Genomic DNA, 12022 nt, shown 5'->3' on the forward strand with positions numbered 1-12022 from the left:
AGAAAAATGAAAGTGAATGTTCACACTCAAAATGAGGAAAGATGAAATCTGAGGCAGAAACTAGGAAAAAAAATTAAATGATACCACAGAAATGGGGTGTACTAAAAAGTAAAAGACTCAATATGGTTTTTGTCAGGCTAAAGACTCCAGAGTCTCTACATATGTAGACAGTGCAATTAAATAACCAAAGAAAGGCTTCCAGAATGTAAAAGCACACACTGTAGTTAAAGATAGCAAAAAGTAAGCAAACAGACACATGAAAAGATGCTGAACATCACTCATCATCAGGGAAATGCAAATCAAAACTACAATGAGATATCACTGCACACCTGTCAGAATGGCTAAAATCAAAAACACAAGAAACAACAGGTGTTGGCAAGGATGTGGAGAAAAAGGAACCCTCGTACACTGTTGGTGGGAATGCAAACTGTGCAGACACTGTGGAAAACAAAACAGAGATTCCTCAAAAAGTTAAAAATAGAACAAAAATAGTACAATTCCTGTGATCCAGGAATTGTACTACTAGGTATTTACCCAAAGGATACAAAAACACTAATTCAAAAGGATACACACACCGCTATATTTATAGCAGCATTATTTATAACAGCCAAGATATGGAAGCAGCCCAAGTGTCCATCCATGGATAAATGGATAAACATGTGGTTTATATATACAATGGATTATTACCTAGCCATAAAGAAGAATGAAATCTTGCCATTTGCAACGACATGGATGGAGCTAGAAAGTATTATGCTAAGTGAAATAAGTCAGTCAGAGAAAGGCAAACACCGTATGATTTCACTCATCTGTGGAACTGAAGAAACAAAAAAACAAGCAAAGGGGAAAAAAAAGAGAGAGAGACAAATCAAGAACCAGACTCTTAACTATAGGGAACAAACTGATGGTTACCAGAGGGGAGGCAGGTGGGGAGATGGGTGAAATAGGTGATGGGGATTTTTTTTTTTATTATTATGTTATGTTAATCACCATACATTACATCATTAGTTTTTGATATAGTGTTCCATGATTCATTGTTTGTGCATAACACCCAGTGCTCCATGCAGAACGTGCCCTCCTCAATACCCACCACCAGGCTAACCCATCCCCCCACCCCCCTCCCCTCTAAAACCCTCAGTTTGTTTTTCAGAGTCCATAGTCTCTCATGGTTCGTCTCCCCCTCCGATTTCCCCCCTTCATTCTTCCCCTCCTGCTATCTTCTTCTTTTTTTTTTTTTTAAACATATGATGGGGATTAAGGAGGGCACTTGTGAAGAGCACCAGGTGATGTATGGAATTGTTGAATCATTATATTGTATACCTGAAGTTAATATAACACTATATGTTAACTATATGGGAAATAAAAATTAAAAAAGAATAGAACTCATTTATTCCTATCTTAAAAAAGAAAAAGAAAATAAGCAAACCATATTTTCAATGCCACTGGGAAAATCAGAAATGACACCTGTATAAATTTATTGTAAAATTAGGTAATTCTTCAAAAAAAAGAGGGCAACCTATTTGCAAATCACACTATTCATTCATCCACTGATGTTTATTGAATTAAAAGGTTTGGAGCACTTACTACGTGCTAGATAGTGTGCTAGATCTTTGGGCTCCAAAGGTGAACAAACATATTCCTGAACTTTAAAAAGAGCTCAGTGAGGAAGACAGAAATACTCACAAATAATTAAAGTGAATTAAATGTTGAAAGAATTAACTGCAAACTCCGTGGGGAAATGGTAATTAGGGAGGTCTTATGGAGGTGATTTTTTTTTTTAAGATTTATTTATTTTACAGATAGAGAAAGCACAAGGGGGGGGGGGCGCAGAGAGAGAGGGAGCAAGAATCCCAAGCAGACTCTGTGCTGAGTGTGGAGCCTGATGTGGGGCTCCATCCCAGGACCCTGAGATCATGACCTGAGCTGAAACCAAGAGTCGGACATTTAGCCCACTGTGCCACTCAGGAGCCCCATGAAGATGATTTTTTTTTTTTTTTAGATTTTATCTATTTATTTGAGAGAGAGAGAATGAGAGAGAGAGAGAGCATGAGAGGGGAGAGGGTCGAGGGAGAAGCAGGCGCCCCGCTGAGCAGGGAGCAGGATGTGGGACTCGATCCCGGAACTCCAGGATCATGACCTGACCCAAAGGCAGTCATGCAACCAACTGAGCCACCCAGGCACCCCTCACGAAGGTGATTTTTAAGCATAATTTGGAATGATATGAAGGATGACTAAAAATCTGCCAGACAGACAAAGCAATGAAAGACACAGCAAGCAATGGGAATAAAGTGTGCAAAGACCTGGAATTGGTATTCCAGGAGTGAAACACTAGTAGATGCTTGAGGAACAGCAGGTTTTAAATGACTGTACACAGAGCACAAAAGGAGAAGTGACAGGAGACTCGAAAGGCACATATTTTTGATGGAAAAATATCAAATTGTGCCAATAAAGCAAAAAGTTCCCGAGTAAACCCTTAATTCCACTCCACTCCCTAGTGACACACACTATTATTTTGTTGTAAACTTTTCCATTTGTTGTTGTGAACTCTTTTTTTTTTTTTAAAGATTTTATTTATTTATTTGAGAGAGAGAATGAGATAGAGAGAGCATGAGAGGGGGGAGGGTCAGAGGAAGAAGCAGACTCCCCGCTGAGCAGGAAGCCCGATGCGGGACTCGATCCCGGGACTCCAGGATCATGACCTGAGCCGAAGGCAGTCGCCTAACCAACTGAGCCACCCAGGCGCCCTGTTGTGAACTCTTTATATCTATAAATGTACATACTCTGTTAAACGCACTCCTCACCCTATATTGGTGTCGTACTGCAATGAACCGTTCTGTAACTTGCTCTGATCATCTACCAATATGTATTAAAGATCTTCCCAAATCCGAGTTTTGCCTTCCTAATCAGGTTTTATTCTCACAAAAGAAAAGATCACTCTAGTAGCAGGACAAAAAATGGTTTGGAGAAGAGCTAGACAGGAGGCAGAAGAGAAGTTTGAGGAGACCAGTGGAAGAGTTCAGGAAAGTCATCTTGCCTGAGGGCTTAAGGCATTGGCAGCGGGAACACAGAAAAGGGAATGAGAAATATTTATGAGATGGAATCTGAAGAATCCGAATTGGATAGATCTGGGAGAAAAAGGGAAAACACCAGTGTTTGTGCCAGTGTGACTTGGCAGACTGGGCATGTTTCTGTGAGTTGGGGGATGGGATGGGTTGTGGATATAGTGTGTCTACAGAGATAATGTAACTTCATTTTTAGGAACTGTCCAGTTTGAGGTGCCTGTGAGCACCAGAGGCAGGGGTATGACTGGGTCAAGAGTTCTGGGAGTTCAGTAAGTAGTATCCAAGGCCTGATGTGACTATTATTATTACTCAGTGTCGGAGTACTTGTAAACAGGAGGTAGAGAGAGAAGTGCTAGTACGAAAGGACAGAAAATGGCAGGGAGCATGTGACAGCCTTAGGCTCCAATTCTACCTCTGCCTTTTGCCAGCAACAGGACATTGGATCTTTACGTGCCACAGTATTTTTATCAGTAAAATAGATCTAAAAATACCCACGTTGTAAGATTCCTAGAACCGTACACCGTAAATTACAGTACACGATGGTCTGAGTGCTATGTATTCAATAAATGGTAGAAGTGAATTTTATATACAAAGTGTTTTGTATGCAGGGAGTGGAGCTGGGGGACGGGAAGGTGGGACCAGAGATGACACCTGCGGTGTTATCAGAGCAGAAGTCATCAATGGGGTTTTAAAGATGCGAGTTTGCCAAGCACTGCAGGATCTTCCAGATAGAGGAGGGCAGAGACTGTCACGGTCGGAGGGAGCCAGCGAGCCTAGAACTAAGTAACGCGAAGCCGGGCTGGGAAAAGCCGGGCGCGGCAGGCGGGAGCTACCCGCTAGGGCCCCTGAGGGCGGGGCCGGGGCCAGGAGGCGCGGCCCGAGTCCTCCCCACCCGGCACGCCGCCTACCTCCGGAGTCACGCCGCCGCCCTCACTGTAGTTCTCAGAGATGAGCTGGTCGAAGAGCAGGTGGATCTCGGTCCGGGCGGAGCTGCTGTTATCCGGGCGCAGGGCGCAGAGTCTGGCCGACAAGCAGCGAAAGGCACTGCTCTGGTCCGGTGGCATTGCCCGCGCCGGCTCGTTTTTGGGCGAGCCGCGGAGGTGTGCCGCCGCCATCTTCCCTACGTAGGACAACAGGGAAATAACTTCCGGGGTGTTCCCGGCTCCGCGCGCCAGTTCCGGAAATACTTCCTTAGACCGGAAGCCGAGTGAGACCCTGGACTCTCCTCTGCGTGGACCGTCCTCTGCCTGCTTTGCGAATATTTGTCAGAAATTAGCTTGGAGGGTTTTTTAACTTACATTTGTCTTTGAGTCCTGACTGAAAAGTGGGACTTTATTTGTCCTCCTAGAAAGTGTGTTCCTGGACAAGGCTGACATGGCTCTTTAGTACTAGCGTTTCAGGCGGGCTGGATTTGGAGAGGGGCTGTTTGTGGTGGCAGTGGCAGAAACTGCTAGTTGTAGAACATCCTTGGACTCTTCTTACATCGTGTGAGAGCCCTTGATTCTTGCCCAGGCACAAAACCACCCTGTAAATAGAGGGTATAATTCCCAGTATTCCTTGCAGCTGGCTCTGCATCCTCCTTTGAATCTTGCACTTCATTACACAAGAAAAGTAATTTGGAAGTTCAAACTGAGCCATGTAAAATATAACCTGCCTAAGGGTGACCTGGTTGAGATTGGACACCCCAAGATTTCCTGTAGCCTTAAAAGCAAGAAGCTGGAAAAGAAAATAGCCATTTTAAAAGCCATAAACCGTTTTTAGTCACCCAAGAGGTGAAGGCATGAAATTTACATTTGGTCATCTCTTGGGCTTTTGAATTATGCAAATATAAAGCAGATTCTTATCAGTGATTCTTAGGGAAAACCTTGAAGTCACCTGAAGGTACATGTTTTATCCTGAGACTAAAACACTTGTGTTTAGCAATAACAATTGGGGGCTTGCTTTAGAAAAGCTTGTTTTCTGAAGACTTTGGGCTTTGGGGAGAAATACTAATTTTTTGTTTGAATTTAGATGTCCTATTATTGTTTATTCTTGGGATGTATGTGCATGTTATGTATGTGTATGTATTTGTGGTATTCAAGCATTTGCTCAGGGAAGATCAGGAGCTGAGACCTAGTCATGGAAGTGTTAGTCTGATTTCTCCCAAAGCAGAGTGTTAGGTGAGGTTGATATATTAGTGATTTAGTCAAGAATGAACAGGGAAGAAAGGAGAATCAGTACACATATGTACTATTGAATTGGCCATTGCAAAGGGTGAGTGATTGCTCAATCCTTCAGATTTTCTGAGATGCCTTCTGGAATGTTCTCAGCACCCCCTCCTGAGGAATGGGAGATGGGCGCATATAACTGTCAGCCTTTGAATTCTGTTGTCAAGCATTACCCCGCCAAACATCATTTTTCCAATGTTTCTCATTTGAGCATGCATCAGTGGGTGGTGGTTCCTGCAGGAGTTTCTTCTTGTACAAAGAAGCCCTGAGGCAAAAGTGAGAGGTGTAGGGTACTAGGGTACAAGTCCAAGGCAAGTCTCTGACAAGTTACCTTGTGCTAAACTGATAGATGCCTGACAGAAACTGGTTACCTTGTGCTAAACTAGTAGATGCCTGACAGAAACTGGTTGCCATAGTGATGATTAAAATAAGAGTGTAAGGCCAAGAGTGTTTGAAGCAGTGCACAAGAGATATCCAACACACTGGGCTAGAAGGATGTGAGGCCTGGTCATCACCGCAGTGGAGGTGGTGTGATATAGACTGGAAAGGATCTGGGTTCAGTGTGGCTCATCTTAGGTTGTAAGATGGATGGCCCACACATACTGTTATTCAGAACTGAATGACCCAGATATTGTAAAGTGTACTGATACCGGTCTGTTGAGTTCTGACGGAATATACCCTTGCAGATGGCAGTGTGGTTTCTACAAGGAAAGGAACATTCCTATCCTTTGGTTATCACCAACTGAAGAAAACATACATCAAGCTCTCAGGGAGGACTTGAGGGCCCCCTTCATTGGCTTGTGTTTAGACAATAACCCCCAAACTGTGGAACTTAAACCTTGGCAAAAGTTCTCCCAAGAAAATCTCCTCACACATCCTTACTCCTCCTCACTCTCAGCATTTTTTAATCATACATTGACCTTGGGGCCTTAAAGATGCTAAGCATGTTCACAGCCATTTCCCTTTATAAATTCTGCGTAAGGTGATCTGGAGCCTTACTCTGGAATATCACCTCTTTCATATTTTGGAACTCAGTCAAGACTTTATTTTAATCACCTAATTAGAGTCTGGATCATTCTAACTGAAGTAGGCTTTACCCCCTTCCCCTTCTAATTCGCATCCTTGTTTATTTCCTTCAGAACATTTACCATAATGTGTAGTTATCTTCTTTATTGTAATATTATCTGTTTCTTCCTCTAGAATGTGAGCTTTGTGAAGGCACACATCTGTCTGTCTGGTTCACTATTGTATCCCTAACGCAAGCACAGCACCTGAGTCATGGTAGACACCTCCCAATACTTGCTGGCAGGATGAATAAATTCACTGTTTATTCAGAGCCCCCAATTTCCCATCTGTTGGTTGATGTGAAAATCAAATGGGATCTTTGTGAAAATACTTCATAAACTATAAAGTTCTATAAATCTTAGCATCCAAATGAGGTAGATACTGTTATTTCCTCCTTTGTACAGATAAAAAAAGTTTAATGGCTTAAAGAAAGACAATTTAAAGGGTTTAAATGGTTTGTCAAGGGCCACACAGGCAGTAAATCGGCCAAAATCAGACCACAACCCAGGCCAGTTGCGATTATGAAGAACAGAAAATAAATGTAAGTCTATTTTTACCTCCCATGTTTTGTAATGGGGAAAACCAGAAGAGAGGGGCTGGTTTTCAGGATCCAGATGAACTACGATAGGCTAGGAAGGAGGATTGTCTTAGGCTTCCATTCTAGAGTCCTAGAAAATCATCACTAAGCGACATTGGCCCATCTATTTGATACTCATAACAATTGCAGTTAACATAATGAACTAACTGCTTTTGTCCTTGTAGCTCTATGAAGCATACATTGTTATACAAATCTGAAACCTGAAGCACAGAAAGGTTAGGACACACGCTAAAGGTCACACAGTTATGTGGCAGGCCTGGGTCTAAAATTCAGAATCAGACTTCCTAACTACTATGCTATAATGCATAGGCCCTGGAGTTGGACATGGGATTAAGGTAAGGCCCTGACACTTACCTGCCATATGATTTTGAGCAAATTACTTAATCTCTCCAAACCTCAGTATCCTTATATATAAAATGGTATTGATAATAAGCATAGTCACAAGGTGATTATAAGGATAAATTAGATGATGCTTGTGGAGAATATAACACAGTTGCATACCAAGTGCTCGACAAATGTCATCTATCTTCCACCCCGTCCTCCACCTCATCATCACCCTTAACCAAATAACTCAAGCAGTGTGGGTACTTCTAACAATGATGATTTATTAAAAGAAATGACGCTTTTTCCTTCCCCACCACATCTCTTGTAATCTCCACCCACAGGCCCCCATTTTCATCTGTCTTCCTGGTCAAGGAGTTCCAGTCATATCTTTGAAGATAGGAAGCGATGAAAAATTATTAGAGAAGGATGATCCTCAAGATAAGTCTTCATCTGAAAAATGGACCAAAAAATTATACATGAGACCTGCTGTTTTGGGGACCTGGAATCACAGAATGCAATTGAGAGGTGACAGTTCTCAGTTCTGGGAATCAACAAGCACCTACAAAGAGCCAGCAAGGCCAAAAGCATCCCAAGGACTGTGGGTGGATTGGACAGATAGTACCTTCTGAACACAAATGGGTTACTTTTAAAGTTTATGTTGATTCTATTGTGTTAGTTATATTAATTAATAAATACAGCTTAATTTATAATCAAGGCTGAATCATGGTAGCTTTTCATTATGCATTTTTTTTTTCATTTGATGGCTACTGAAAATAAAGAAACTATTATGTGAGGACCCTGAAATATTTCTCCAGGAAAAGGGTTCTCATAGGTCAATCTGGCAGTGTGCATCAGAGCCTGAAAATGGTCATAAATTATAATTCTTAGAATTTATCCCAAGGAAATTAATAAGGGTGTATGCACAAATTTAGTATTCATTATAACTATATTAATAAAATAAACAACAAATGTGATCAATGGGGGTTACTAAGTATATGAGCATATATGATGGACTTCATTAAGGCTGTTAAAGGTGATGGTATAGAAGATTGGTGTTTTTAAAAGTTGTTCACTAGCTATTTCTAAGTGAAATAATTAAGAAATCAAAATAGACACAATATTATCTCATTTCAATATATATATTATGTATTTGCCTGTGTGTTTAAAATATGCACCAAAGTATTAAGCAGGTATCATTTGGGGATGGGGGGTAATGTGACTGATTTTTATGTTCTTTTTGTTCAAATAAATAGTCTAATTTCACTGGGTAATGAAATTATTTTAAAGGTTTGGAAGCCAGCATCCTGTGATAGATGCTTCTTTTTCTTGGGAAGGGTGTGAAGAGGGAAAGGCCACAGAGAAACAGGTTTCTACCCCACCCACTTCTGGAAAATCCCATCAGAGCCAGCCCACCAGCCAGCTGGGACAAGGTTTGAGGAAGCAGGGAAGGGCCTGATGTTTTTACCTGTCCCTAGGCTGCAGCACAGATGTGACCACACCCATTGCTGACGCAGTGCTCTCCTGGATCACAATCCCAGTCATCATTGCAGAGCTCAATGCAGGTGCCTATGTTAGAACAGACTAGCTGAAAACCACCCTGCTTTAAGCACAGGTATCAGAGAGGATAGCCCTTGACTGATTAAAAGAACCCATTCCACTTCTGTCTTTCAGTTCAGTGAATAAGGGAATTTGTAAATGATTACTCACAGAACAATACTCATTAACATCTTATATATTTCAGTTAAAAACAATGAATTCACATAATCACAATAAAGTAAGGCCTACTTTAAAGAAGAGCATAATTGTGTATGCAGAAGCAAAGTGCAAAGAAGCCCACTCAAATGTCCTCACTTCCATACTTTGCAGGGAAAGGGGCAGAAAAGGGGAGACTCATATCTACCAAATGCCATCAAGAGTGCCTTGCACTCACCCTGCGAGGTGAATCTGACTAGTCTCATCTTATAGGCATGGCAGCTGGGGTGCACAGAGGTGAACTGCCCACTAGTAGGTGCAGAAGTGGAATTCAACCGAGACCTGCCTGGCCCCTAGGCCAAGCTCCCTCTGCCGTCCCACATGATGGAACAGACCCTGACATGAAGAACACATCACCAAATTTCAAGGAGTCACTCCTGGCCTGAGTGGAGGCCCCCCAGATTCCCAGAGGCTCAAAGTTAGTCTTTGAGAACCAAGGAAGTAGGTCCAAGAAGCTGGTTAAGACCTCACAGGAGCTTCTAGTTAAATGTAGGCAGAGCTCTGGACGAATGTGTGCTATGCTTCTGTTGTGCTGTGCTTTTGCTTCTACTCAGCTGTTATCACGAGTTTCTCTACCTGATTCCATGTCTGGACTTCTCTGGACCTTTGTTTTCCTCATATGTAAAATGGAGCTCTTGGATCTAGCAGGGAAAATGAAGTTCATTCTCCAGTGTCAATTCTGATCCACAGAGATGACTATCTGATGCTGTGTTGAGGGGGCTGGGACACCTTGTCCAGGCTCAGAAGGAAAAAAAAATGCTGTGATGACTAGCAATGTAAGACTCTAAGAATGGGCCTAGTGCAATGTCTACAATATACTTGCAGACCTCAGAGAAAGTCAGCACGATTTGCTGTTGTTGACTGATGGTGAGAAGGTTGAAGACTTTGTCTCCACTCATAGCAGCTTGGTCATTCAGTAAATCTGTTGATTTCTTACTAGGTACAAAGCATAGGGCTAAGTTACTGAGAAAATATAAAGATATAAAAGTCATTACCTTAAAGCAGCATAGAGTCTAACAATGGAGATAAGACTTGTGTTTAAAGTACGAAAAACAAGGCAGTATGTGACAAGTGTCCTGAGAAGAGGTATATCCAAAGGAAAAGGGGCTCAGAAGAGAGAGGACATTACTTCCAATTAGATGAACCAAAAAAGGTGAGTCTTGAAGTACAGGAATCTTTTTAAGGCAGAATTGAGGGGGGTGGTAGAGTCTTGCAGAAGAGAAAAAAATTACTAACAAAAGTTCACAAGGGGAAATGTAACAGGGCCTGGAGTAGGAAGAGGCATGCAAGGCACCTGGGGCACAAAGTTTAAGGAGGCACTTGCACAACCCTGAGAGTGAGCACTCCCTTAAATATGGCACCCTGGGTGCCTCATCTCCTCACTCCTTAGTCTGAAATACAAGGAATACAGGAGGACTTTCAAATAAATGCAAGGCTGGATAAGTATACGGGGCAGTTGGAAGTCAGGCAGGAAAAGCAATTGGGGGGTAAAGTTACGGGGCCCAGACCTTGAGGACCTGAGGAGTTTGGGTTTCACTTGGTAGGCCAAGGGAGGGATATGACTGCAGTTCACTTAAGAATATTATTCTGGCATAAGGGCATAGAGTGGACCAGGATTCAGTGAGCAAGCAAACCTCAGGAGCAATCAAGGGTCAGGAAGTGCTGTCAGAAAACCACACCACACTGGCCCAAGCACGGGGTCGTCAGGGCCGGACGGGCCAATGTGGCAATGGGGAGTGGAAAGGAAGGAGCACACGCAAGAGACAGTTTCAAAGAATGGATGGTATTTGGCAACAGGTTTAAATGTGGGGGGAGGACAGCAAAGAAGAGAGAGGAGTAAGAGCTGAATCCAACAATCTTTAGGGAGAAGTAGGAGCTCCAGTGACGATCATCCAGGAGACAAGAAAATTTGAGGATTGATGGAGTGGCAAACCATGTCAGGTGTTGCCGAGGTTACAGACTTGTAGCTGAGGAGAGTCAAGATATTTATCAGCTGATCCTGGGAGCGAAGTTTCTGGAGACTGATGGGGACAGGAATGGCAATAATCTTCAGGAGGCAAAGGAATGAGTTGTGAGGAAGTTAGGGCAGAGAATTAAGATTGCTCCTTTGAGAATGTTGGTGGTAAAAGGAAAAGCGGAGATTAAGATGACTCCCATATAACATGATTAAGAAAATATGTTCTCTTGTGATCTTATCTATTTGTAACAAGAGACCAAGAAACCCATGGGGGAGAGAGATGCTGGGGAAGATGGCGGGTGGCTGATGGGGAAGCAAAAGGGAAGAGTGGAGAGTCCAGTTGAAGGGAAGACCCAAGGAAAGGAAGGCGGGGGGAAGAGTGGATGCAGAAGGAGAGAGGTGCTGCAGTCACGGTGGCTCCTGGACTAGAGGATCTTTCCTTCTCACCTTTCTCCCCCACCCCCACTGGAGCACAGCAGTCCCTGCTGGCCCACTTTTCAGCTCCCTCATGCAGAGAACGGGCCGCCTTCTGCCCTGACTTACCCAGAAGTCGCAACGGTCTCACTGCAGCCTGAAGCTCCTGTACCTCCGAGCTGAGGGTGAGGAGCATCACAAGATAGAGGAAGCCCCCCAACTTCATGTTGCCGTCGGAAGTCTTCGGTAAAAATGCAGCAAGCCTGGGAACAGCTGCAATTTATGCTCTTCTGCCCACTGAGCTAGAATGCAAGCCCAGAGGTGGGACTAGGCACGTGAGAGCCTAAGCCCTGCCCAGAAACTCCTTCTGAAGAACTCACACCGGTAGGTCTCCTGAGGAAGGCCTTGCTGTTGCCCAAGCCAGTCTGAGCTGAAGGAACACTCTCCAAGGGCAGATGAGTAAGAGTCTCCTAAAGCAAGAAAGCCGTGAGTGACAGAGAAAGGGGTGGAGTGGGGTCGGGGTAAGCACTAACTTTTATTACATACTTTATCCACGCATTCCTTTTTCAACCCAAGTAAATGCCTCCTCTGGGCCAGGCACATGCTCGGCACGAATACATCCTTATAGAAATTACAATCTAGGAAC

At 43.3% G+C, this 12022-nt stretch overlaps 1 protein-coding gene and 1 long non-coding RNA gene across 2 annotated transcripts in view; both read right to left on the bottom strand.

The window, feature by feature from the left end:
• The window catches only part of HEATR6 (HEAT repeat containing 6), a 32767-nt gene extending 28562 nt beyond the window's left edge, over positions 1-4205 (bottom strand). Inside the window, exon 1 of the mRNA XM_081805319.1 lies at positions 3968-4205. Coding sequence (XP_081661445.1) covers positions 3968-4174 — 207 coding nt within the window. The 5' untranslated portion in view covers positions 4175-4205. The remainder of the gene's footprint in view (positions 1-3967) is intronic.
• Positions 4206-7514: 3309 nt separating this feature from the next.
• On the bottom strand, positions 7515-11743 carry LOC115940721 (uncharacterized). The gene is made up of 3 exons (XR_004075454.2): positions 11506-11743; positions 8719-8819; positions 7515-7703 (listed from the first exon to the last, which is right to left on the bottom strand). It is a non-coding gene; the product is annotated as an uncharacterized LOC115940721 (long non-coding RNA).
• Positions 11744-12022: the final 279 nt, after the last annotated feature.

Source organism: Leptonychotes weddellii, chromosome 15 (genome assembly GCF_054177405.1).
Source record: "Leptonychotes weddellii isolate Sample4059 chromosome 15, ASM5417740v2, whole genome shotgun sequence".
NCBI classification, from domain to species: Eukaryota; Metazoa; Chordata; class Mammalia; order Carnivora; family Phocidae; genus Leptonychotes; species Leptonychotes weddellii.